General features: G+C 34.7%; 1 protein-coding gene across 2 annotated transcripts in view; it reads right to left on the bottom strand.

Annotated features, from left to right (window-relative positions):
• The window catches only part of BMP2K (BMP2 inducible kinase), a 123,032-nt gene that overhangs the window by 47,042 nt on the left and 48,786 nt on the right, over window positions 1–27,204 (bottom strand). For both annotated transcript variants that reach the window (XM_079919775.1, XM_079919776.1), the window contains exons 2-7: window positions 21,094–21,212; window positions 17,781–17,886; window positions 14,134–14,276; window positions 11,456–11,577; window positions 9,232–9,313; window positions 5,342–5,474 (exon numbers count right to left, since the gene is read on the bottom strand). In XM_079919775.1, coding sequence (XP_079775901.1) covers window positions 5,342–5,474; window positions 9,232–9,313; window positions 11,456–11,577; window positions 14,134–14,276; window positions 17,781–17,886; window positions 21,094–21,212 — 705 coding nt within the window. The remainder of the gene's footprint in view (window positions 1–5,341; window positions 5,475–9,231; window positions 9,314–11,455; window positions 11,578–14,133; window positions 14,277–17,780; window positions 17,887–21,093; window positions 21,213–27,204) is intronic.

Genomic DNA, 27,204 nt, shown 5'->3' with positions numbered 1-27,204 from the left:
GTTAATATAATTAACAATTATTATCATTAATATATTAAATATTACTATATAAATAATAATAACTACCCTTGACCAAACTGGTGATAATCAAAAGTATATTCAAATACTTATATAACCACAAACCATACAGTTTTAACAAAGATTAAGCATGGCTATTTCATTTTCAAAAATCTTGAATCATATAAAATAGATGTAAACAGCATTAGTAAATCTATTCATACTAAGAAGATATATTTTTTAAATGTTTTATCTTATAAATAAATGTGGGGCAACTACATTGTATGAATAGACAGTTGGCAATAAAAAGCTTCACTTTCAAAAACTATGAGCACAGCTAGGTAGTTTCTTGTTTCTGAAGGTAGAATTTACTTGAAAGCAATGTAAATCACCAATTAGTTTATTATAAAAGCAGACAGAGGAACCTAAATAGGATAGTGAGAAACAGGCATGGTCACATGCGAAAAACGTAAAAAATAAAATTGCAGGGCTTCCCTGGTGGCGCAGTGGTTGGGAGTCCGCCTGCCGATGCAGGGGACACGGGTTCGTGCCCCGGTCCGGGAGGATCCCACATGCCGGGGAGTGGCTGTGCTCCGCAGCAGGAGAGGCCACAACAGTGAGAGGCCCATATACCGCAAAATAAATAAATAAATAAAATAAAATTGCAAAGAATCTAAATGTTTTCTAAAAACCACTGCATTATAGATAAGTATGTTCGGGTTTTAAAAAATCCCTACTTTGTTATTAAGCTTTTACTACTCAAGACAATATTTAAAAAGTAAAGTCCACAAAAGCCCTTTGATGGGAGATAAAATACCAACATTTACTTGAGTGCTTTTATTTTATTCAACCTTGTTTTTTTATTTCTGCCTAGCTCTGAGAAATCAGTTCAAAGAAATTAATACATGGCCAAATTTATACTAACACTGATAAAAACTAAAATCTGTACATTTATTGAAAAATAAAGCAAGCATATGATGCCCAGTAAAGCATCAATGAACTAGAGTCCAATTAGATCCTAAAATTATCTGCAGTGTTTAGCTTTTCTACCTTCCTACTATACACAAACACACATACCCATACACACATACATAGAGAAGGAAAACAAACAAACCTAACACAAGAAAATAAGATCTCAAATAGAAAGAAGCCTCACATGTGAAACAGAATCCCATCCCATCCCTACAGGCTGTAGGAGCTGTAGCTGGTATGTGATTTATCAGTCTACTCAAATGAGAACCTAATCCTAGGTTGCAGAGTTAGTGTACTGGAGCCTGTGTCTGAAGTTTAAGCAGGACTTGTAAACCTGAGATATAAACTGGCTGTGGCAAGAGGGAAGATTGGAAACGACTGGATCTCTTAGAATCTACACTGTTGCATTCTGAATGAAATGTTGAAAATCTCTCATTTATAGCTGTGCAAATAAACCAGAAATTTCTTGTAACTATCAAAAAAAAATAAGATTTCATCACTATAAGCAAATTAAATCATGAATCAGGGTATATACTGTCCAGCCTCTCATACAGTTTTGTCCAATGAGAATACTGAGTTGCGAAGACACTGCAAGATCCTCAATAAAATCCTCAGTCCAGTTGTGATTAAAGCATTATACTTAACAACAAAACAGTGCCACAGATACAATGATTTACAACAAGGGCTTCAACAAAAGGTTAAACTTCAATTAGCCAGAACACTCAACTGCCAAAGTAAATTCCTCAATCTATTTTTTGAGCATTCCAATTAATGAGTTTTTTCCATGCTTTTGATGCCCTAATTTTTGGACAATGAAGGAAGAAAGCAACTGGATAAGACAGAGCAGCTTATGGGTATGAAGTTTATTCAAATATACTCTAAAGTATGTTTGCGCTCTAAAAAAAATTCACATTCTGCAAAATGGCAGGCTAAAAATAACAGGGCTAATGAGGAAAAGAGAGCTGGGACAAACCACTGAAAAAAAAAAACTATACAGCTCTGTCACCAGAACACTGACAAAAACATTAACTGGTATCTGGGAAGGTAACTTGGGCTGACCAGGCAGGTAGCTTAATTTGGCTGAAGGCTGCCACGAGGACATAAAAACACATCAAAATAGGACTAGGAGGTTCTCAACCAATAAGATAAAAGTGCAGTTCCGAGCCAGCGAGTGTGCTAGTCAGGAGGCCATCCATTGGTAGAGAGTCACACAAAAGCTGAGAGGTAGACCTCTCTGGGAAGAAAACCTCAGGTACAAGCATTCTTATTAATGTTCTCCAGTTGTAGTGGAAAGTCTACAAGCTGGCAGTGCAGCAGCCAAGCTCAGGGCGACTTCCTTCCCCTACAAGTTATAACGCCAGCTCCCCCACCGCTGCCCTGCCTCCCCTCGCCTAGGAAAAGCATTCCACGTGAAGCAATGTAATTTTTGTGTTCAACTGACATAATTCTCTGATTTCCAACATGTATGAGCAAATCCACATTAAAGAAACAAAAAGATCATGCTTTAAATAAGTTTGCAAAGTAAAGCTAGATATCCTTTTAGGCTCCGTTTTCTTTTCTTTCTTTTTTTTTTTTTATCTTTCTCAGGATAACATTGTGTGATAGTTCAGGGCTGTGATTTTAATCCATAGTGTAACTATATAGTTAGTCATTTTGGAATACAGTAAATTCCTATCAGCAAACAAACATGCTATAAAATCTCCCATCTAAACAAACTCCTTTGGCACCACATCCTCCTATAGGAAAGAGTCGTGCATACTTAATGACTCGACTCTGAAATTTATATTCTCTTTTGAACTCATTCCACTTAGACTTTGGTCCCCAGCACTTCATTGAAACAGTTCTTGTTAAGAGTCACTGATGACTTCTCTGTTGTTGATCCAGTGGTCAGCTTTCAGTCCTCGTTTTACTTGACCTATTGTTAGTATTTGAAGCAGTTGTTCTTAAAGCCTGGTTTCACTTAGTTTTGGGGATACCACTCTCTTTAGGTTTTCTTCCTCTCTTTCTGCTACTTCTGAGTGTCCTTTGTTGGTTCCTCCAAATATTGGAGTAACTCAGGGTTTGTATTATAAACTTCTTTTGTTTATATACGTGCACTTAAGGTGACCTCTTCCTGTCTCATGGTTTTAAGTACTATCTAACTTAAGACCTAAATTTATATCAACCACAACTTCTTTCCTGAACTCCAGAGTCATATAACTGATAGCCTGTTTAATATCTCCACTTTAGTATATAATGGTCACCTTGAGCTTAATATGTCCAAAACTAAACTGATTTTCCTTCCAAAACTGGCTCGTCCCACATGTATTTCCCAATCACGGTAAAGGCACCTCCATTCTTCTCCTCACTCAGGTCATAAAACCTTGGAGTCATCCTTGCCTCTCTTCCTCTTTCACCCTCCCATCCAATCCACTAGCAAATCATGATGACTATATCTTGTAAATATAATCAGAATTATACGACATCTTGCCCCCATCACTGCTACTATCCTGGTGCAAGACAAATTCATCTCACTCTTGTTTTCTTGGAGTAACTTCTGAACGTCTCGCTGAGCTTATACCTTTCCCATCTTCTTGCCTCCTTACCCCTCTACTGACTACTCTTCACATAGTAGCTGAAATGATCCTTTTTAATAATGATGCTTTTTCACAAAAATAATGTTACTCTTCTACCCAAAGAGCTCAGTGGCCCCCTCATCTCATAATTAAAGCCATGGTCCTTTTGATGGCCTATTAGACCCTACACTCTTCCTGCTGCCTGTTCTTGTAATTAAAGTTTCATTGGAACATGACCACACTCATTCATTTACATATTGTCTGTGACTGCTTTCAGTAAAACAGCAGAGTTGAGTCACTGTAACAGAGACTCTATGGTCTGCAAAGCTTAGCTATTTACTGACTGTCTGGCCTTTTACAGAAAAAGTTTGCTGACCCTTGCTCTAGAATGTAAGGTTCTTTTTTTTTTTTTACATCTTTATTGGAGTATAATTGCTTTACAATGGTGTGTTAGTTTCTGCTTTATAACAAAGTGAATCAGTTATACATATACATATGTTCCCATGTCTCTTCCCTCTTGTGTCTCCCTCCCTCCCACCCTCCCTATCCTCCATTTTCTTTTGATTATTTTTCTTCTGGAGTGTTTGCCCTTTTCTTTTTGAGTTACATGAGTTAGCCAATTGTCAAATGTGTAACATAAATTACAAAAGTTAGCCAATTGTCAAGTGTGTAATAAATTTTTTTTCCAGTTTACCATTTGACTTTATGCTTGGGTTCATGGTTTGGGGGAATTTTTAATGGTTTAAATTTATATGTCAATGGATTCATCTTTTCTATTTCCTGAGATTAAAAGCCTAGTTTACACATTATCTACTCCAGTGTTATAAATAAATTCAGACCTATTTTCTTCAAGTACATTTATGTTTTATTTTTTGCATTTAAGTCTTTGATTTATCTGAAATTTTAGCATAATGTTTGAAGTAGAGATCCAGTCTGATTTTTCATCCACAAGTGGATAATAAAGTTTTGTATTTCCATCTGTTTTTCCCCACTGAGTTGAACTGCTATCTTTATTATACAAAACCTCAAATATATTTACATTGACCCTCTTTTCTACTGCACTGATCTCAGTGGCTGGAGGCTATGACAGAGGATGTTTAAAATGGAAAAAAACAGAGTAGAAATGCTAGAAACACTTTAATCGAAACAGTGCAGGGCAGTGCTGTTTAAATATTGCAACTTCCTAACATATTTTATATCTGATGATCCTCCTCCTCCCCCAAATCATCTTTTTCAGAAAATTGTACCATGTGCGTATATAAAATATTAAATTACAGTACCTGTCAAAAAGGAATAAAAAATTCTTAAAAGAGGCTGTAATGAAAACTGAGGTATTCTTTTGGAATCAAAGGCCCACAGGATTTCTCCTTCTGACATACACTTAGGTTGCTTTCTAATTTTATAATCAATAAGGAATATTAAAAAGAGTGGCCAAATAAACTACTATCTAAGATTGGCAATACTGTGATCTAAAGAAGCAACAGGTCTGGATATTTGGATTTCAAAAGTTCAGACTGAATAATTAAACGTTACGCTGTAAGTTTTTCCAGAAATTCCAGTTTCCTTAATTATATAATCTCTATGTTTTATAAAACCTTATCTAGAGCTTAAAAATATCCATGTACTAATCATTAATTAATCTGCTTTCATTCCTATAGAAGTCTTATAAACATCTTTTTCAATGTATTTCTTGACTATAGTTTCATAAAATTATAATACATGAAATTAAAAGACTAGGTTTAGGTAAAGGAATGGAAACAGCAGGCCCTAAGTACGGTTATCTTATAATTTTTTTAATAAATTTTCCAAGTACTTACTTATTAAACAATGTATGTTATGGGAGTAACGGGAATTGTCTGGGATGGTGAAGCTGCCATCACAGATAGCAACCTGACTCTCACCAAAAGGAAGAGTGAAGAAACAAAGTTTATACAGCAAACATCCCAGGGCCTGTAAAACAAAGAAGCATGAATATCATCAGAGCTCAAGTATCAACTTAACCACAAGACAAAAAAAAAGTAGCCACAAACCAAGAACTAAATATGTTATTAAAAAAAATAAAAGCCTAATGTTTCTATACTGGATCAATCTTTTCACAAATTACAACTTAAACAAATTAATGCACTTAATTTTTAAAAAGGCATTTAACTGCATCATTACCATATTTTTCTATCACATCTGTGGCTAGCTGGCTGAATTAATGTTATCATGGAACTCTAGATCATGAATGATGTAACTAAAATTATAAGTGGCTGGTTCCCTTCGGGAGAAAAATTACACTTTTATTTCTTTCACAAGGAAAATATATATTTATGTATACATAATACATAACATATATTACATACACATATATTTTTGTATACATAATACATAACATATATTACATATACATAATACATATATGCTACTACATAACTAGCATATAACAACCAACGATGTAAGCACAAGGCTCCTCCGAGCAGAATTCTTTAAAAATTCACTATAATATCTGTTTTAAAATTCCAAGTACGAGTTAACCAGCACAGTTAAACTTAGCATACAACCATCAATACTGATTATTCCCTGATTTTCACTGATTTCACTGAGCACGTCATTATTTCATAATATATTATTCACTGAGCACATAATATAAAAATTCGTTCTCTACTTCTATATATAATCCTACAACTTTAATTCTATATTACGCTAGTCATATTTGCACCTGGGTAATCTATATAAAATTCAAAAAGGAAGGGCTCTGTCTGCTTCACTTGCATGGATTCACAGACATCATAGCACCAATAAATCTACTTGCTGACAATGAAGACAAAACACCCTAAAACACAAATTGCATCTGGAAAAGTAGCACAGGAAATTTTTAGCTAAACTGCCAACAGCTCACACCTGAGACACAGTAATAAAATGTGATTTTCTGCTCAATAAATCATTATGCTGTCACAGGGAGTGTCACCTATAAGCCTTATGAGTGTAAGGGGTGATTCTAATTCTAAATTGATTACATAAAATTACCCAGTAGTAACTATACAATTACATCAGCAATAACTGAAATTTGGCCTATCTAAAAATTAGCAAATCAGCTTTCCTTCGTTGGATTTTCTCCACGCAGCAACTTAGCAAACCCAATTAACAAATACACTAGCTTTATAACTACTATGAAGATCACAGTATACAGAAATACCTTTCTGAGTTCAACAATATTAACTTACAACACATTATTTTCAATACTATAACAGTCTTCCAATGAAAAAAGTTTAAATACTCTAGAAATTTCAATATATTAGTACAAAAACATTACTAGATTATTTACCATATGACTAACAAAAGTATTAAGATTCTGAATAGAAATAACCAGTTCAATGTGGCTTTAAAAAAATTTACAATGCTTTTTTTCTATAAGGAAGATATTTTCAGCTTTTATGCAACAGATTGAGCGTAAGCCTTCCTTAAAAGCACTAAAAAGTATATTATTTATTGTGTAATATCTGCATTAAATTACACATTTCTTCTGCCCAAATGATAGTTAGGCCAACAAGATCTGCATTTTAGCCAGTTTTATCTTGTCAATCAAACCTTTAATAACGTATCTTTTGTTGTGGGAGTTCCCAGATAACAATTTTAGATAGCAATGCCAGTGTACTTAAAAAACATAAATCTAAAACACTCTTGCTTTACAGAGTGTGAGCACAGTGAGGTGTCCTAATTTTTTTTCACACCAAAGGCATTTCCCTCTTTATCCATTTGATACAATGAGAACTGTTGAAGAAACAGGAGGGAACGAATGACCTTATTTTGAAGGCTGAGTATCACCGTCTTTAATTTTCCTCGTTAAAAGGTAACATGAAGCATCTGTCACTGAATTTCCTACTGGTCAATAAAATCAGCATCCTAGTTCTCAGGATAAAAATAACCTACAATGAAAACTTCAAAACAAAAATTTTTTTCCCAAAATATATATGCTAAATGAATACTTTAACCTCAATATCATAACCCTCTGAATCAGCAATATTTTTTTTCTGGATATTCTTGAATTCACACCTAAGACGTGTAGCATTTCATCTGAGCTAAGACAAGCATTAAAATGGCATCACGGAAATTAAAACTCTGTCAAGCATATAAACACAGATTCTGTTTTCTGATTACTTTTCTGGCTTCTTTTTTATCTTTGAGTATCTATTTGTCATCCCACAGCTATACCAAGTTATCCATTATAGAAATACTGTCCCATATACTAACCTGTAAATGGTATAAATTTTAAACTTATCACTGACAATTTAGTATGCTGCCTGGCATGCATTCGAAGCCTGGTGAAAAATGAAAACAACAAAAAAAGATTCCCTCCTTTTTGTTAAGATATTGGGCTGCAATCAAGTTCTTAGAAACTTTTTTTTTTTTTTAATCAACCCTTGATGATTTCAAAACAGCAGTCAAGCTATAATGTCTGTTGTTTCCTCTGCTGTTGAAATACGCTTTTAGGTAATGTGGATTTCAACATCAGTCACAAAATTAGGCCAGGAAAGACTTCCACAATCACCTCCTCTAATTAATACTTTCATTTTATAAATTAAGATCCAGCTGAATTTGCTTTCTACATTATACCGCAAGCCATTTACTATAAACCATTTAATGAGTCAAATGTTAACGCTGAGAAGAGCAACGGAATTTGAGTCACACAAGCTGGTGATCTGTAAGCAGTATCAAATTACCTAAATCAAACCTATTCATGGTTTGATTAAATTATGTATATGGTTAAAAAGTCAACTACCACGAGATTTAAGAACCACCGGTCAAAGAGTGTATATTATGTAGACAAAGGAAAACCAATCATAGATACTCTTTTTTTTATTATTATCTTGCAAAAATATCTGGTATCCCAACCCCTATAAGAGAAGGCCAGGAGAGGGGCACCAAGAAGATATTCATTTGGGTTCACACGTTACACTCGACTACTTTCTAAACATTACGTTTTAAAACAAAGTAAATATGACTTTTCTTGGAAATTCTAGAACTACTTCCAAAGGAGTATTTTTCCTCCATCCCTAACATAGCCACTAGTGGTAGATGTGGCTAAATACGTGATAAATTTAAATGAGTTCACATCTAAAATAGATTTTCCTGCTAGTTTATTAAATATAGCCCAAACATATTTTACTTCTGAAATAAGTTCTAAAGAAGTGCGGGCACTCTAACATAAAGTTCAACTCTATAGAAACATGATATATCTCAATAATTCAATCCAGATATAGATGCTAAATGATAAAGAACCTAAATATATACAGGTTAGTCAATGGTATGTTTATAATTTTTAAAAAGTTTTACTCGTTAGTTTCCACTAAAAAGATCCTAAAATACTCCAGAAAATTATCAACAATATTACGTAAGAATTAGGTCTAGCTTTTCCATACTGTGATCAACCAAAATTGCACTCAAATCAAAAAAAATTGTTAACAGTCACATATAATTTAAATTCTAAAAAATACTGTGATAAAAAGTTACATTATATGGAAATCCTTTATTTGCCTTTTTATACCTAAGCTTTCCATCTCAGGATCAAGAAGGTAATATGTGCTAATATTTTTCTTCTGAAGAAGAAGCTTTACTGTCCACCACTCTCTGCTACTTATTAGGAAATACCTTGCGGAGGACAGGGGGAAAATAATCAGATTTTGTTAATTTGGTTAGTGAAAATGTCAGCCTTTCTTGGCCTTACCCAGATATCAGCCTTGGTGGTGATAGGTTTCCCTCCATAAAGGTTGATCATTTCAGGGGCTCTGTATGACAGAGTTGTATACCTGGCAGTAAATAAGTAAAATGGAGTGGAGATATAAAAAAAAAGACAGATACTACATTGTTTCTACATAAAATACTACGAAAAACTTTTAGGTTCGATAACATTATCAAGAAATAATACTATTTTAAAAGCTCATTAAAAGTCCATCAAGGATTAAACAATACAAAGCATCTATACACATTTTTATTCAACAAGTGCAATTGCATCTATAATGATAAAAACAATTTTTAATAGAAAAATTTTAAATAAAGGTGATGTATGGGAAATGTAGTTTTCCTTGAATTTCTTATAGGAAATAATACAATTTGACTATGAAAATATCCTTATCAAAATATTTTAGTCTATTAATTTAAAAGTAAAGCTTCCACCCTCTCAAAAAATTAATTTCTATGTTTATTAAGCAGCTTGTTTTTATGGACTCTAACATAATTCCTTGCACATGGTAGTAAATCTCCTTTAGGTTTGTTTTTATAATTGTTGTTTTAAGAGTAATCTCGTTGCCATAATTAACTATCATTACTTATACTAATTAAGTACAGTTCTAAAACTGTCAGCATAAGCAATCTGGAATTAAGATACTGTGAATAAATATTTACCAGTATAAAAACTCCAAATCCATTATGAACAGAATAAAGTAGTACTCAATGAACAGAATAAAGTAGTGCAGAAATTATTAGAATATCAAAGGAATTCCTATAGTATGGCATAATTTAAGATTCATTTTCAGTGTTTTTATGTTTTATTTTACATGAATTATCTTAAAGCTCAATATTCTACCATGTTACTTTTTCCAAATTACCCTGACTGGGTGATACATTCTGATGATACTACTACAGAGGAGTGATCTAAGAAACCAGAATATAAACTACATGAGGACGGGACTTTTTTTTTTTTTGTTCACTGCTATACTGTATACCAACAACAGTGTCCACTACATTGTAGGCCCTGAATAATTACCTGTTAACTGAATAAATGGTTAGATCATTAACTCAACTGAGCCACAAAGCACAAGAACCCATGAGCTTATTACATTCATCACTAGTGTACAATTCTGCTGAACCTTAACTATACTTCAGATCTTAACAGCAAGAAATGAAACTTCCAGCAAGTCAAAGATGCTTGAGCAGAATTCTGCAGCTGTCATTATACATCACAACCCAATCTTTTAAAATTATATGTATATGCATATATCCACAAGAAGCTAATTCAATAATTCATTGTTCTGTTTCTTCAGGACATTTATATGTTTACTAAGGAGTTTGTTTTTATGGAATCTAACATAATCATCATAGGCTGTTTCCTGAGTAGAAATATGTAAGTCTAGAAAACCATAGTTTTATACAAATGGTCCAGAGTAAGATCAGCTCTACTTGAGCTATCTCAAAATATATGTTGCAGTTCAAACGAAAGCTCCTAGGCAGCCTTAAACAACTGAGAATTTGTAAGGAAGTGAAGAAAAGCAACTTAGAAAAGGCAGCTACTTAGAAATTTCTATTCTGACAGATCTTTCTGCATTCTGTATCATTTTATTAAGATAACCTAAGATTTACAAGCAGTACTATTTTCTAAAACTAGAAAACAGAAGTCAGGGAAAGGTCCTTCTAATAGTACTCTAGCAACCATGGAAAGTACAAGATTAAGAAAACGTAAGGCAGATACGAGTTACATTTCTACCAGAAAGTTTTCCAATACAATATTATAAAGTAACAAGTTTTCCACATAGTTTTCAATGCATTACTAGGTCAATCTTCTTAACATTAAATATGAAGTAAAAGTTTAATGTTTTCAAATAATTTAATTTTTTCCTAACAAGCACAAATCCTCAGTATCAATAAAAACAAAGATGTTTAACTGAATTCAGCAATAACTTCAAACCCCCTTTAATGATTCCACTAATTACTATAGCTTATTTAACAAACTTCTTGATAAATCTGTTTACAATGCAGATGAAACTTTTGTTTCCATCATAAAATGTATTTCCTATTGAACTAGATGAGACATAAACTAATCAATGTCTATGGCTCAGAAATATCTTCAAGAAATCTATTAATGGAATACCTAAAATTTATATTAGCAGAGCTGGTCACAGACTCAAGTTAACTAAAATTCCCATGAGACAAAACACAATAAAGATAACACTTACTTTTTAATTTCTTCTTCTACTATATTAACTCCATCTTTCTGAGGATTAAGAAATTTATTTGTGGCACTGCCAAAGTCACAAAGTACATAGTTTCCACCATCATTCAACAAAATATTTTCCACCTTCAGAAAAGAAAAGCAATTAACAGTATTTTCAAGGTGAAAATTATATTTTTATAACAATGTTTTTACACAGTTAAACACTGATATATAATATATAGAGAGAGACAGAGACAGAGACAGAGAGACAGAGACAGAGAGAGACAGAGAGTGAAAGAAAGAGAGAGAGAGAGAGAGAGAGGATACCTCAAATTGTGAGCAAGGACAAATGATTCAGAACAAAAATATACTTTACTTTATCTACTGCTTCTCTCACTAAGAACAGAAAAGTGCTTCTCCCATCCCAGGATGATTTCTGCTAAGGGCCAAGGAACCCTAAGTCCTCTCAAAAACTGCTTCTATGGAAGAGAAGAACTAGTAGCAGTCAGAGTCTATACTATGCCTCCATTTTTCTCCTTTTCTGACACTTAGCTTACCTATAGAAAGGTAACAAAAAACATTACAATTCTACCTTTGATTGACTCCTAATTCCATTTTTATCTAAAATACTACACTGAAAAACACAGATTTTACTTTATGCCTTAACTTAGAGATCAGAGTTGTAGTAACTTAAATGAAATTATGCGCACAGTTTCTAAAACAGGAGAATGTGGGTTCACAGCCCAGCTCTGCTACTTATTAGCATATGTACCCTTGGACAACTTGCTTAACCACTCTTGTGCTTTAGTCTCCTTATCTATAAAATGGGGAAAATAATAATATCTATTACAGGGGACTGTTGTAAAAACTGAAAGAATTAAAACATGTAAAGGGCTTAGAATAGTGACTGAAATAAGGTAAGCACACAATAAATGATACTATTATTAACATTTTTACACAATATTTTTTATTTTTATGATACAGTTTTAAATGAGTAATTTAATTTCTCTCCACTCTACCAAAATACTCACATTACAGTTTCTTTACAATTTTTCTTCTATATTTCATTTTACTCTACTTTTAAAAGTATTCAATATTTGCACAAAATGTTTATATAAGAAATCTACTTAAAAAAAAGAAACTTACTTAAAACAAACAGGATTGCATAAATTTACACATGTAAAAAGAACTAAGTATATGAAATATGGTCTATATAAAATTATGCAGTTCAATGTCTTTTTTGTTTTAAAATCAAGAGGACTCAGCTGAAAACATCACCTTTACATTTAAGAAGTTAATGAGCTATAACAGTGCAAAAAAGTCAGACCAAATTATTGGGGAAAATGTAAAAGCTGCATATTCAAGAGAACTGAAATGAACTATACTGGTTATCAAAATTAAGGGACAGAGGTCTGTAGTCAAGTATTTCAATCTTGCCTTGACTTGTATCCTTTCAGCACAGGTTTCCCTGGATGATGCTTTCATGGTTAACAACCTATATTCTAAGTGACATCTTCTATTCTCTTGTATCTTAAGAGCATTTTATTATCACTTTTCATAAATTTTGTATAGTAAGTATACAAAGTATACTTTGTATACTTTGTATAAGTATACAAAGTATATAAGTATAATAAGTATAATCAGAATTGTATAATCAGAATTGGGATTCATTCATTCATTAAATATTTATTGAGACCCTGCTATGTGCCAGGCACTGTTCTAAATGCTTGGATACATCAGTAGGAAAGAGAAAAATCCCTGCCCACAGGAAGCTTACAGTGTAGTGGGAGAGGACAGAAAATAACCAACAGACATAATACATAAGCAAATTTTATAGTATCCGAGAAAGTGACAAGTGATAATAAAAGGCAGAACAAGTAGAGTATGGCAAGGTTAGGTTGTAATTATAAATAAGGTGGTGCAAGGACAGGACTCACTGAGAAAGTGAATCTGAGCAGATTTGAAGTGGGGGAAAGATTAGCCATGGGATATCTGGGCATAAAGCATTTCAGGAAGAGGAATTTTTGTAATCTTAGTGTTTGTAGGTATCAAAGAGGACCCCTATGCTTTTAAACAATATGTGTAATGATAGCTCAAGCAATATGATACCAGGAATGTTCAATCCCCTTTGGGCACTTTTTCCAATTTAACAAGTGGGTACCATATACAAGAGGTCAGATTCCATGAAAATGTAAGACAAAGTGACCTTTGAGTGGCAATCACCACCAAATTATAGTAAATTATCTAAAACTACAGTAAATTATAAATAAATGAGTAAAGAGACCCATTTACGGTCACCTCCAATATCTCTGGAAAACACCCTGATGCTTAAAATGAATTATAAGAAATAGGAGGAGTGCTGAACTGGGAAGAATAGTGTGGAGGGATATCTAACCTGTGTCAGTGATGTTCATATTTTTGTTCATACGAAACCTTTTAAAGAAGCCTGCTCTGTAAAACAGAAGCAAAGTAGGGAGCACAAAATCTACCTCTACAGTAGTGCTAGCAACCCTCAGGGTCATGAAAAGCACAATTTCAATTCTATAGTCAGTCTTTTATGGCCTCAGGGAATGTAGCTGGGGACAGAGAGACCAATCTCAGTGCTAGTAATAAAAACTGGTTTATATGAAGACAATCCAAGAACATTTTTAACTCCAAAGTTTAAAAGGCATTAATCCATACGTAGACTAAAGTTCATACCTTCAGATCCCGGTGAATTATTGGAGTCTTACACTGATGCAACCTTGCAACAGCTTCACAGGTATCACAGAATATCTGTAACACTTCTGGTTCTGTAAAACCTGTCTGCAGCTTCTTATTCATCTGATTCACTACCTGCCCAGCTAACCAAAAAAGTAATTTTGAGAAGACATATTTTTAATAAATGAAGACTACCACAAACAAAGAGATTAAGAAATGTCTATGGTCTCAGGTAATGGAGAATTGGCTTTTTTTGTAATTTTCATGTAAGGATGCTTATTATACCATATTGTGTTGATTTAATGACATACTTTTTTTTTCACATTTTACATCTCTGAAGTGAAAACATCGTAAAATAAGTGACGTTCTGCTAATGCTATTGGCCATATTTTAACATCTCCAAATTCAGAGTGTACCTTGTAACTGATGGCATCACAGATTTGAAGAAACGGTTAGCACGGGTAAACAGTGGTGAACAAAGATAAAGTCTCTATTATCATGGAATTTATAGTCTAAAGGCAGAGATAAACAATCACACAAATATTTATCATAATTACGTACAATAAGGATAATATGAGAAAAACCCAAATTTAAATTAGTGAAGGAGGATGGGGAGAAGAGAGTGCCAGAGAAGGCCTAAGGAAGTGATTATTTATGTTGAGACTGAAGGTTAATCAGGAATTAACCTGGTAGAGATCTGGGAGAACACACTAGTGATAGCAAGTGACATATACAAAGGCCTCTAGTTTGGGAAAGAGCTTAATGATTTTGAATAACTAAAAGAGAACCACTGTGGGTATGGTCTAGAAAGCAGAGAAGAGAGTAAAGTCAGATGATGCTGACAAGACAAACAAATCAAGATTTTATCTTGAGATTTTTATCTTGAGAACCAAGGAAACTTCCTGATCTGACCTTTTAGAAGATCTCCTTGATTGGGGGATAGAGGAATCACAAGAGTGGAAAAAGAGAGATAGGTTAAGGGGCTAAGGCTCTAAACCAGGTTAAGAGATAGTGGGCAGAGTAACTTACTAAAATCAAATAGCCACAACAATGAGCCACGAGAGAATTATTAAATATTACAATGTACTACAATAATTGATAATCTAATAATGACAATTCTTAATTACTAAGAGAAAGTTTACTATTATTATATTTTAACAATGCAAGTAAATACATGATTCATTCACAGCATTCTAACAGAAATCAAGTTTGGAAATTTAAAAAGGCAAGCTTATGTTAACTTGAAACTTTCCTGTAACAAGTCTGAATAAATGAATGTCTGCTACTGTGTAATCTGTAAGAAGGTGCATACACACCTGTTCCTTCTATTATTACTGTCTAAACAGCATTCTCATATATTTTCTGAAATAGGTGTTTTTTCTTAGAACTTTAAAGCAGGGGGAAAAAAAATTATTTTGCCTATCAATCCTCAACTTTCAGAAAACTCAGGTCCATTTGGTTGTAATTTGTTCAAAGTGTCTCATATAAGATTGAGGCACCTGACTAGGCAGCAATTTCCTCCATCCTCGTTTGTCAGATGCCCTGACTCATGTTATCCAAAAATTAAACAGTAAGAAAAGTGCTTTCTTGGTGTTCATTCACATTCTTAAAATATCTTTTCACAGATAAGAAATCATAACCTTGAACTCATTCTATCTTTTCCACACTTTCAATGTTGTAATGAGTAGAATAAATTTTAAACAAAAGTCGATCTTCTTTCTTCCCTTCAGAGATCTTTGGGCTTGAAACACAAAATCCAGTCCCCCAAAAAGGCTAAAAAGCTCTATTTGAGCTGCATTTCAAATGCAGAGACAAACAAAATTTCATTATTCAAAATCAAAGTCTTCTGAAAATTAAAGTAAAATTATTCTAATGAAAAATTTTAAAATCAGATTCAGAAAGGAAACAACGTATACTGAAGGTCTTTTAAGATAAGGTGCATGTAACTCCCGAATCTTTACATATTTTTCACAGTTATCATCTCCTAAACAAGAAGTTTTATACGCTGCCCGATTTCATTATTAAAATTTAAAAAGTCAACATTTTTCTAGCCTCAACAATCTTCATCTCTCTGAGATTACAATTATACTTAATTTAAAATGCTATACTGGGCTTCCCTGGTGGCGCAGTGGTTGAGAGTCCGCCTGTCGATGTAGGGGACACAGGTTCATGCCCCGGTCCAGAAGGATCCTCCTGCATGCCGCAGAGCGGCTGGTCCCATGAGCCAGGGCCACTGGGCCTGCACGTCCGGAGCCTGTGCTCCACAACGGGAGAGGCCACAGCAGTGAGAGGCCCGCGTACCACAAAAAAAAAAAAAAAAAAATGCTATACCATCCCATTTAAATTTTGATATGACTTTTTTTTAACAAGATACTTAATTTTATCTGCAGTAGACTGCACCATTGGCTCCCAAATACTCACTTGCCTAAAAACTGAAGCTCATGTAGTTCCCCTTTTAAAGTGTCTTCTGGATGACAATGAAACTCATCCAGGGTTATGATTATGCTCAATTCAATTATTTTTGAAAAGTTACAAGTAGCGAAGGGCTATTAGTCAACTCTCATCCAGCTAAGAATTGGCACCTTAAATGCTAGAATTCAGGAAAGTAGGGTAAAGAAAATCAATATCGTCTCCTTAAAAGAGATCACAAATGCTTTACAGTAGAGAAGATGAGATATAAATAAGGAAAAACAATCAAGAAAATATCTAATTTTTTACATTATATATGGAAATAAGTTACAAACATATCACAATAGATATTATAATATTGATTCATTTCATTTTCCTCTGTCCGTCCCCCTTCTTACAAGACTGGAGTAAATGAGACCACGTTTTCTCCATTATCATCACCAACCTCCTTCTCCTCCAACCTTCAGGAAGTGACAAGAGTTCCTGGTACCATAATTAACAATCATAACTGTCTTAAGAGAATTTATATATAAACCAGGGCTCCCTAGAATCCAAACTGTCAGATACAGTCTGATGAGGGAGGGGGGAAAGCAAGTTTGCAGGAAATGGATTAATTGCCCCCATTACACCCATTAAAGTAAAAAAAAAAAAAACAAAAAACTTTTCAGGGACTAAAAATTATTATTATAATAATTTAGGCATACTATACAAGTAAATATTTCTTTGAAAACACCACATTATATCCAAATAAAATGTGGTTTTCTATCTTCTGATGTTTTCAAAAGACCACATAATATAAGTTTATAAAAATTATAGATCAAAATGCATCCTTGAAATTTATTATATTTAATATGTTCAAAGATAACATGGTAGCATGCTGGAAAAAAATCTTGCAACACTAATATGGACACAGTATGCTCTTCTTGGTTGGATTATAAAAGAAATGTATAGGCATCAGGAAAGGTGACTGTTCTTTACGTTTTAGATTTTCTGTTTAAAACCCAACAGCACTTTTCTAATTGTCCATTAACATATGCTCACATCATCATTGCATCAACTATGAGTAGGTTTTAAATACTTTTTAACAGCATTCCTTATTTAGGCAAATAATTAAAGCTGAGATTGCAATGAATGCCCAGAATTAGATGACAGCTGCCCTAAGAGAAACCAAGACACCTACTAACCCATTTTTATAGGCAAATTTTTTTAGCAAAAAACAACCACAGAAAAATACTTACCTCGACAATATTCCATTAAGATAAGCACTTCCCATACATTATCACTAACTGAATTAACAGTACAGTCCAAATAACCCACGATATTTTTGTGACCAGACAGCTCTTTCTGTAAAAAATAAACAAAATTTTAAAAACTGGCAAACATATTTTAAAGGTCTATCATTAACAATGATTTGAAGTCTAAATTAATATAGTTAAAGAATTTCAAAAAGTAAGATTTAGGTGTAAGTATGGAATCCGACACATTTCAAAAAGGTTTCTACAGTTTCAATGGAAAGTTTATTTATATGTGACTGTCATTTCCTAACAAGCAAATAGTTAATGAATACTTATTTTCAATTCAATGGGGAATAAAGAGATGGTTCATTCAAAAGTAACAGTTTCCAGGGCTTCCCTGGTGGCACAGCTGTTAACAACCTGCCTGCCAATGCGGGGACATGGGTTCGAGCCCTGGTCCAAGAAGATCCCACACATCGCAGAGCAACAAAGCCCATGTGCCACAACTACTGAGCCTGATCTCTAGAGCCCGCAAGCCACAACTACTGAGCCCAAGTGCCATAACTACTGAAGCCCACGTGCCTAGAGCCCATGCTCCACAACAAGAGAAGCAGCCGCAATGAGAAGCCTGCGCACTGCAACGAAGAGTAGCCGCCGCTCTCCGCAACTAGAGAAAAGCCCTCACACAGTAACAAAGACCCAACGCAGCCAAAAATAAATAAATTAAAAAAAAAAAAGTTTCCAGAAGTGAGTGTACAAGATAGTCCTTTGGGACTCAAGAATAAAATACCAGAACTTTTACTTATTTTTATCTTAAAAAGATAAAGAAATTAAGCTCTAATATTTATGAACAATTACACTCGCGCTTGTTTGTTTTGTCTGCAACATATTGCAATTTATGTCCACCTAGTCAACTGAATTTATGAATGTATGTACTTTTAACTAAATAACCTAAAAAAATAAACAAGTAGCTAAAAAGGATTTCTGTAAAGAAACCATAAAGATAACACTAATATTACAAGTACAAGAAACTAAGAAGAAAATGGCAAATCTGACACTTTTGCTCCTAGTACAAGACAATCATTAACATTTATAAGGTTGACAATCATCAACATTTATAAGGTTAAAAATCATAATGATCTAAATAAGGTCTGTCTGTAAATTAAAAACTCTTATCAAGAATACTGTTTAAAATAATTTACATCCACTATCATTAAAATAAACCTAGTTTTAAGTGTGTAATATAATTTGAGATATTAGCTAACAGCAGCTGAACATGTGAATTATTCATAAATAAACATAAATAGTGAAGGATTAGTCATCAAAAAACAGTTTGAAGACAACTGCTCACCTCCCCAAAATAGTTTATTTAAAAGCATAGGATCTGAGTTTTGCTGAGGTTGATGCTATGTTTTATATATCTCAAAATTATACAAAATCTATTGAAAGGAAGAATTACAGTACAATACCATATCTGGGCTTAAGTTAGAAAACTTAGTCTAAGATTCCCTATTATCTCGGAGTAAATCTTTTCACCCTTTTGACTAACAGCCTTACCTGAAAAACAGCAAGTCTCAAAGCCTAATCAACTCTAGTCTAGCTAAGGAATAGGGATAATAAAAGCAGAATTCTGATAAGTCATACTGTATAAATGTGTCTATCTTCAAACAAAAAGGATCAAAATATGTGTGTTGATAAAGATGTTGATACAAAATAAGAAAATCTCCCTCTTAGCAGCTGGGGAAGCTTGACAGTAACAAGTGTTTTCAAGGAAGTAGATAAACTAGAACCCTCCTAACACTGCCGGTGTGAACAGAAAATGGTTCAACTGCTGTGGAATTAATGGTTCCTTAAAAAGTTAAATGTGGAATTACCATATGACCCAGCAATTCCACTCTTAGATACATACCCCAAAGAACTGAAAATAAACAATACATATGTACACATATTCATAGCAACACTACTCACAATAGCCAAAAGGTAGAAATAGCCCAAATGTCTATCCATGGTTTTTTAAAAAAGTCTATCAATAGATGAACACATAAACAAATTTTGATACATATATAGTATATATAATGGAATATTATTCACTCATAAAAAGGAATGAAGTACTGATAAGTACTACAATGTGGATGAACCTTAAAAATATGGTAAGTGAAAGAAGCCAGACACAAAAGGTCATATATTGCTTGATCCCATGTATATGAAATATCCAGAATAGGTAAATCTATCGAGACATAACGTAGACGGGTGGTTGCCAGGGCCTGGAACAAGAGTGGAATGGGGAGCAACTGCTTCATGGGCAGGGGTTTCCTTTTGGAGTGATGAAAAGGTTTTAAAACAAGGTAGAGGCAGTCTGTGCACAATACTGTGAATGTACTAAAAACCACTGAATTGTTCATTTTACAATGTGAATTATAAAATGTGTAGTATGTGAATTTCACCTAAATAAAACAAAAATGTTAAATATATATATTAGCACTTGATAAACAGTAGATGAGGAGGAGGAAGAGGAAGAGAATAAAAGAAGAGAAGACCAGGAGAAAGAGGGGAGAACAAGAATAAGAAACCACCCAGAGCACTGACAATAAGCAACTCTAGAAAAAAAGGAAATTTTTATTCTGTAATTTTCTCGAAATGTTTAATCTAGTTAACTGAGTAACTGAAATTTTCTTTAATGGCGTATTAAAATATTTTTCACTTTTCCTAATATTAAAGAAGAATTTTTTCCTTGCTGAAGCATACCTTACCAATACTACAGAGTTCACACACACACACACACACAAATCAACTTTACGGCATGATTTTAAAAATGAAAAGCAAAATTAACTGTGGTCTGTGAATACTAACACATATAAGTGAATGTATTAAATACCCAGGGGAAGCGTAAGCACCAAATTCAGGATAGGGGTTTCCTTTTGGATGAGGATAACAGTATAAGGATAACATTACAGAGGAATACACAGAAGGCTTCAACTGTATCTGTAAGCCTTTAATTCTTAAGTTGGGTAGGGGGTAAACTGGTGTTCACTAATTTTCTACATTCTTCTATTCTCAAAATATTCCATAATTTAAATTTATTTTAAAAAGGAAAAAAGAAAGCAGAGAAGCTTGCCTGTTGAACTGTAATAGGGAAGGGAGGAAAGGTAGGAGTTGTTTCTATTTAGCCCTAAGTATGGCTATAAAGAGTACACTTCAAAGGTTATCTAGATGTGCCCAAGCCAATAAGCAGCTTGCCTACAGGTTGGTTAATGTTATGTGAAAAACTGAAAGAAGATACACCAAATTTTTCAAAGGAAATTACTCTTTCACTTACCATAATTGTAATTTCCCTTTTACAAATGTTGAGGTCTGTCGCGTTATTGACATACATTCGCTTCAATGCATAGCGGAGTCCACCGTGAGTCCGCACCAGGAAAACTGTGGAGAATCCACCTAGAAGAACAAGAATCTACTAAATAAGAAGAATTTGAAGCTCCTGCCAAAATCATGTAACAGCACTGAGGAGCTTAATCTCACAGGGAAATAAACTGATTGTACACAAGACAAAAATAAGAACAGTAAACAACTAACACATTGTACTAAATTAACAGCCCAATCATTGGCTTCCTATGCCAATCATGAAGTAGCACATACAGGATAACATGCTTCTCAAGTTAAAATATACAAATATCATTTGAGTGGGAATATTTCTTATATAGGACGTGGAAAATGTTAACAACTTAACTATATCACTATAGTTTGGCAAATACTAGTGATTGCCTACCCATCAGCCTCTCCGTCTTAGTGATGACAAAACACTGACGTGATTTAATATGAGACATCAACGGGATCAGATGGGTGGGTCCCTCTTAAAGTTCCAGGGGATCAACCAACACTGTTCTAAGGCAATAATGGGAATCTCATTTCCTCTTGTCAGCAGCTGATTTAGGATTGAATATGTAACCAATTTTGGCTATATGGGACATAAGGAAAAGTATGCTGAGGGTTGCAGGAAAGATTTTCCAACCAGAAAAAACAAAACAAAACAAAAAAAAGATTCATATGATGAGGCTCTGCTCTTCCTTCCGGCTTTTGGATTTTGTTGTATAAGAATATACTCTTTAGACCTATGGCAACCATATGTGGTCATGACGGAAAAAAGAATGAGAGAGAAAATGACCCAAAACACTGAATTACTTTGGCAACTGAATTACACAAGCCTTCCAGACCTCTCACGTGAGATTATAAATGTCCTCATTATTTATGCCACAATGTGTTAACTGTACCCCAGAAAGCATCATATATGAAACAAATAGCCAGGTATGCTAAAGGACAATTACTTCTGTCACATACAAACAAAGATTTCCACCTTAAGTTTTTAAAACTCATTTTAGCATAGGATATTTTGTAGCTTAATTATAATTTTAAAACAAAAAAAATTACCGATACCCTCATTCACCAGAGGGAAGACAGCAGAAGCAAGAAAAATAGAAGCAGGAAAAACTACAGAAGCAAGAAGACAGCAGAAGCAAGAACTACAATCCTGCAGCCTGTGGAACAAAAACCAACATCACAAAGAGGTAGACAAGATGAAAGGGCTGAGGGCTATGTACCAGATGAAGGAACAAGATACAACCCCAGAAAAACAACTAAATGAAGTGCAGATAGGCAACCTTCCAGGAAAAGAATTCAGAATAATGATAGTGAAGATGATGCAGGGTCTCAGAAAAAGGATGGAGGCAGAAGTCGACAAGATGGCAAGAAATGTTTCACAAAGATCTAGAAGAATTAAAGAACAAACAAACAGAGATGAACAATACAATAATTGAAATGAAAAATACACTAGAAGGAATCAATAGCAGAATAACTGAGGCAGAAGAACGGATAAGTGACCTGGAAGACAGAATGTGGAATTCAGTGCTGCAGAACAGAATAAAGAAAAAAGAATGAAAAGAAATGAAGACAACCTAAGAGACCTCTGGGACAACATTAAATGCAACAACATTCACATTACAGGGGCCCCAGAAGGAGAAGAGAGAGAGAAAAGACCTGATAAAATATTTGAAGAGATTATACTTGAAAACTTCCCTAACATGGGAAAGGAAATAGCCACCCAAGTCCAGGAAGCACAAAGAGTCCCATACAGGATAAATCCAAGGAGAAACACACATAGATCTAGTGGGATCTATGGCCAACTAATCTATGACAAAGGAGGCAAGGATATACAATGGAGAAAAGACAGTCTCTTCAATAAGTGGTGCTGGGAAAACTAGACAGCTACATGTAAAAGAATGAAATTAGAACACTCCCTAACAGCATACATAAAAATAAACTCAAAATGGATTAAAGACCTAAATGTAAGACCAGATACTATAAAACTCTTAGAGGAAAACATAGGCAGAACACTCTATGACATAAATCACAGCAAGATCTTTTGTGACCCACCTCCTAGAGTAATGGAAATAAAAACAAAAATAAACAAATGGGACCTAGTGAAACTTAAAAGCTTTTACACAGCAAAGGAAACCATAAACAAGACGAAAAGACAGGGCTTCCCTGGTGGTGCAGTGGTTGGGAGTCCACCTGCCGATGCAGGGGACGCGGATTCATGCCCCGTTCTGGGGTAATCCCACGTGCCGCGGAGCAGCTGGGCCCGTGAGCCATGGCTGCTGAGCCTGCACGTTCACAGCCTGTGCTCCGCAGCGGGAGAGGCCACGGCAGTGAGAGGCCCACGTGCCGCAAAAAAAAAAAAAGACAACCCTCAGAATGGGAGAAAATATTTGCAAACAAATCAAAGGACAAAGGATTAATCTCCAAAATATATAAACAGCTCATGCAGCTCAATATTATAAAAACAAAAGACCCAATCCAAAACTGGGCAGAAAACCTAAATAGACATTTCTCCAAAGACAATATACAGATGGTCAAGAAGCACATGAAAAGCTGCTCAACATCACTAATTATTAGAGAAATGCAAATCAAAACTACAATGAGGTATCACCTCACACCAATTAGAATGGGCATCATCAGAAAATCTACAAACAACAAATGCTAGAGAGGGTGTGGAGAAAAGGGAACCCTCTTGCACTGTTGGTGGGAATGTAAATTGATACATCTACTATGGAGAACAGTATGGAGGTCCCTTAAAACACGAAAAATAGAACTACCATATGACCCAGCAATCCCACTACTGGGCATATACCCAGAGAAAACCATAATTCAAAAAGACAGATGCACCCCAGTGTTCATTGCAGCTCTATTTACCATGGCCAGGTCATGGAAGCAACCTAAATGCCCATTGACAGAAGAATGGATAAAGAAGATGTGGTACATATATACAATGGAATATTACTCAGCCATAAAAAGGAACGGTATTGGGTCATTTGTAGAGGCGTGGATGGATCTAGAGACTGTCATACGGAGTGAAGTAAGTCAGAAAGAGAAAAAAATATATCGTATATTAACACATATATGTGGAACCTAGAAAAATGGTACAGATGAACCAGTTTGCAGGGCAAAAATTGAGACACAGATGTAGAGAACAAACATATGGACATCAAAGGGGGAAGGCGGCGGGGTTGGGGGTGGTGGTGTGATGAACTGGGAGATTGGGATTGACATGTACACACTGATGTGTGTAAAATTGATTACTAATAAGAACCTGCTGTATAGAAAAATAAAATTCAAAAATTCCAAAAACAAAAAAAGCACTAAAGACTCCACATACACACGCGCACCTACACACACACACACACACACACACACACACACACACTTCTATTATTTAGAAGTAATAAATTCAGTGAAGTTTCAAGATCAAATTTTTTTAAAAATGTCACTTTTATCAATTTGTTAGTCCTTCTAACACAGCAATCTCAGCAATGATAAGGCACTAGCACTCCAGTTCAGTGCAAAATGCTCAAAGGAAAAGTAAACTATTGGGGATAAACAACAGGGGAAAAGAGCTCCTAGGATGACAGTCCAGAATCAGTACAGATTCATTCCGGAGTCTCCATATCCTCTAACTGCACGTATAAGGAACTGTACAACTCCCACCTTATAGATCTGGATTTCCATGTATATAATGTAGGGGAAATCAAATCAAACACTCACAAGGCTGTTACCAGGAGAGAAAAAGATGATGTTTGGGAAAGGTACTTTAAGTAAAAGCTCTAACAATTCAGGGCATTTGTTTAAAAGATGCTCATTTAACATTAATTTCATATGCAAACATTAACGAATTAGTAGCATTAATAAAGTGCTACTTAAACTGCTCAAATTTTATTTGATTAAAGAATTAAAGACAATGCTAAAACTTAGAATATATCTAGATACAGAAGTAGTATGGGTACAGGTCAAGATAAACCATTTATATAGCATTTGTTTTGAGATATTTTAGAGATTCCCCTAGAGCAATGATTCCCAAGCATAACTATGCATCAGAATTGCCTGGTGAGCTGGTGTGTGTGTGTTTATCTTGAATAGTTTCCAGGTTCTGACAAGTCTGAATCAGAAGGTCTCAAGTCAGGCCAAATACATACATTTTGCTAAACCATCCCTTACTCATTATTCTACTTTTGTATATGTTCTTATGAATATATAATAATATAAACTGAGTATTAACTGAGGCGGCAGTGGGAGTCCCCCAGATGGTTCTGATGTACAACCTAGTTAAGTACACACTGAACCACAGTAAAAAAATTCCTGAAGGAAACATGGATTCTATACATCAGCGGTCCCCAACCTTTTTGACACCAGGGACTGGTTTCATGGAAGACAACCTTTCCATGGACGGGGCTGGTGGGGGGTGGGGGGGTTCAGGCAGTAATGCGAGAGATGGGGAGAGATGGGAAGCTTTGTGCCCTCACCCACTGCTCACCTCCTGCTGTGCAGCTCAGTTCCTAAAAGGCCTCGGACCAGTAGCAGTCTGCAGCCTGGGCACTGGGGACCCCTACTATACATCCATTCTCAACCATACATATAACAAAGTAATTTCATCCCTATGAATTAGGAAAATTAGGGGAAAAATGTTAACTAAGTTTTGTTCATAAAACCCCTGTTTCTAAAAATTAAAGTTTGATAATTTCACCAATCCTATATCAGACATAGATCTGGCAAAATGTTAAGTTTTCTACATAGAGAGATGATGTGTTCATCAACTATGATTTACACCTAAACATGGTAAACACCGTACTGGTCGTCAGCAGTGCCTGCTCTGAGAATGAAATGGAATAATTTGTTTATATTTCTCCAAATACTATATTTTCCAAAATTTTCTGATTAAGTATTAGTTAGCTAATATTATTTCTGTTTGAAGAATGCATTTAGTGGGAGGTAACTAGTTGAGACATTATAGTAATCCAAGAGAGGACCATTATCTGCTTGCCACCAACCCATATCCACCAAATTCTCCAACACACATTCTTCACAGAAGGCTTTCAGGACGAACCCATTCATGCTCCTCACTCCCTCAGGCACCTCTATATAGAGTTTTGACTATATTATCACATACTTCAATTTTTAACTCATTTTATACATAAATCAAAAGAATTTATGGCAGTAACCACAAATTCCACTTATTATATATTTCTATGTCCAATTCAACATATTGTTCAATTCAAGCCCAGTTCCAGGCACGGCTGCTAAATTAATACTAAATTTATACTTCCAAATATTGGATTACAAGAATACTATAAAACATTCCAAATGTTCTCAAAATCCCATGAAAATAAAAGAATTGATGACAGATTTGGTCTTTGCTATGTTAAAGAGGTGATTACTGGTGATGTCCCTAGATAGCTTCAGGTTGTAGGCTGGTCCCAGAAAAACCAACTACTGTGTATGATTAGAGGGTTGAAACTTTTCAGACTTTTTCCTATCCCATCTCCCAATCTCTGAGGAGAAAAGAGTGGTTAGAGATTGAGTTCAATCACATGACCAATGATTTAATCAACCATACCTATGTTAAGCTACTTCAATAAAAACTACAAGTAACAAGGTACAGAGAGCTTCATGGCTGGTGAACATACTAACATACTAGGAGAGTGGTGTATCCTGACTCCATTGGAACAAAAGCTCCTGCACTAGAGAAACTTCTAGACCTCATCCTATACCTGTTCATCTGGGTTTTTCATTTGTATCCTTTATAATAAAATAGTAGTCATAACTACAGCACTTCCCTAAGTTCTGTGAGTAGTTCTACCAAATTATCAAACCTGAAGAGGGTGTCATGGGAACACCCAAATATGCAGTCAACCGAGTCCATCAGAAGTGGTTCCCTGTCATCTGAAATGGGGGCAATCTTGTAGGACTGGGCCCACTTGTGGGGTCTGCACCTACTCTAGGTACTGTCAGAATTGAACTGAATTGACAGACATCCAGTTGCTGTCAAAGAATTGTTGTTGGAATGCAACCACTTATCTAGTAGTTGTACTTAAGGATGTAT

This window comes from Stenella coeruleoalba, assembly GCF_951394435.1.
Source record: "Stenella coeruleoalba genome assembly, chromosome: 4".
Taxonomy (NCBI): Eukaryota; Metazoa; Chordata; class Mammalia; order Artiodactyla; family Delphinidae; genus Stenella; species Stenella coeruleoalba.
The sequence above is the reverse complement of the archived record's forward strand: the minus strand, read 5'-3'. Positions and strand labels throughout refer to the sequence as shown.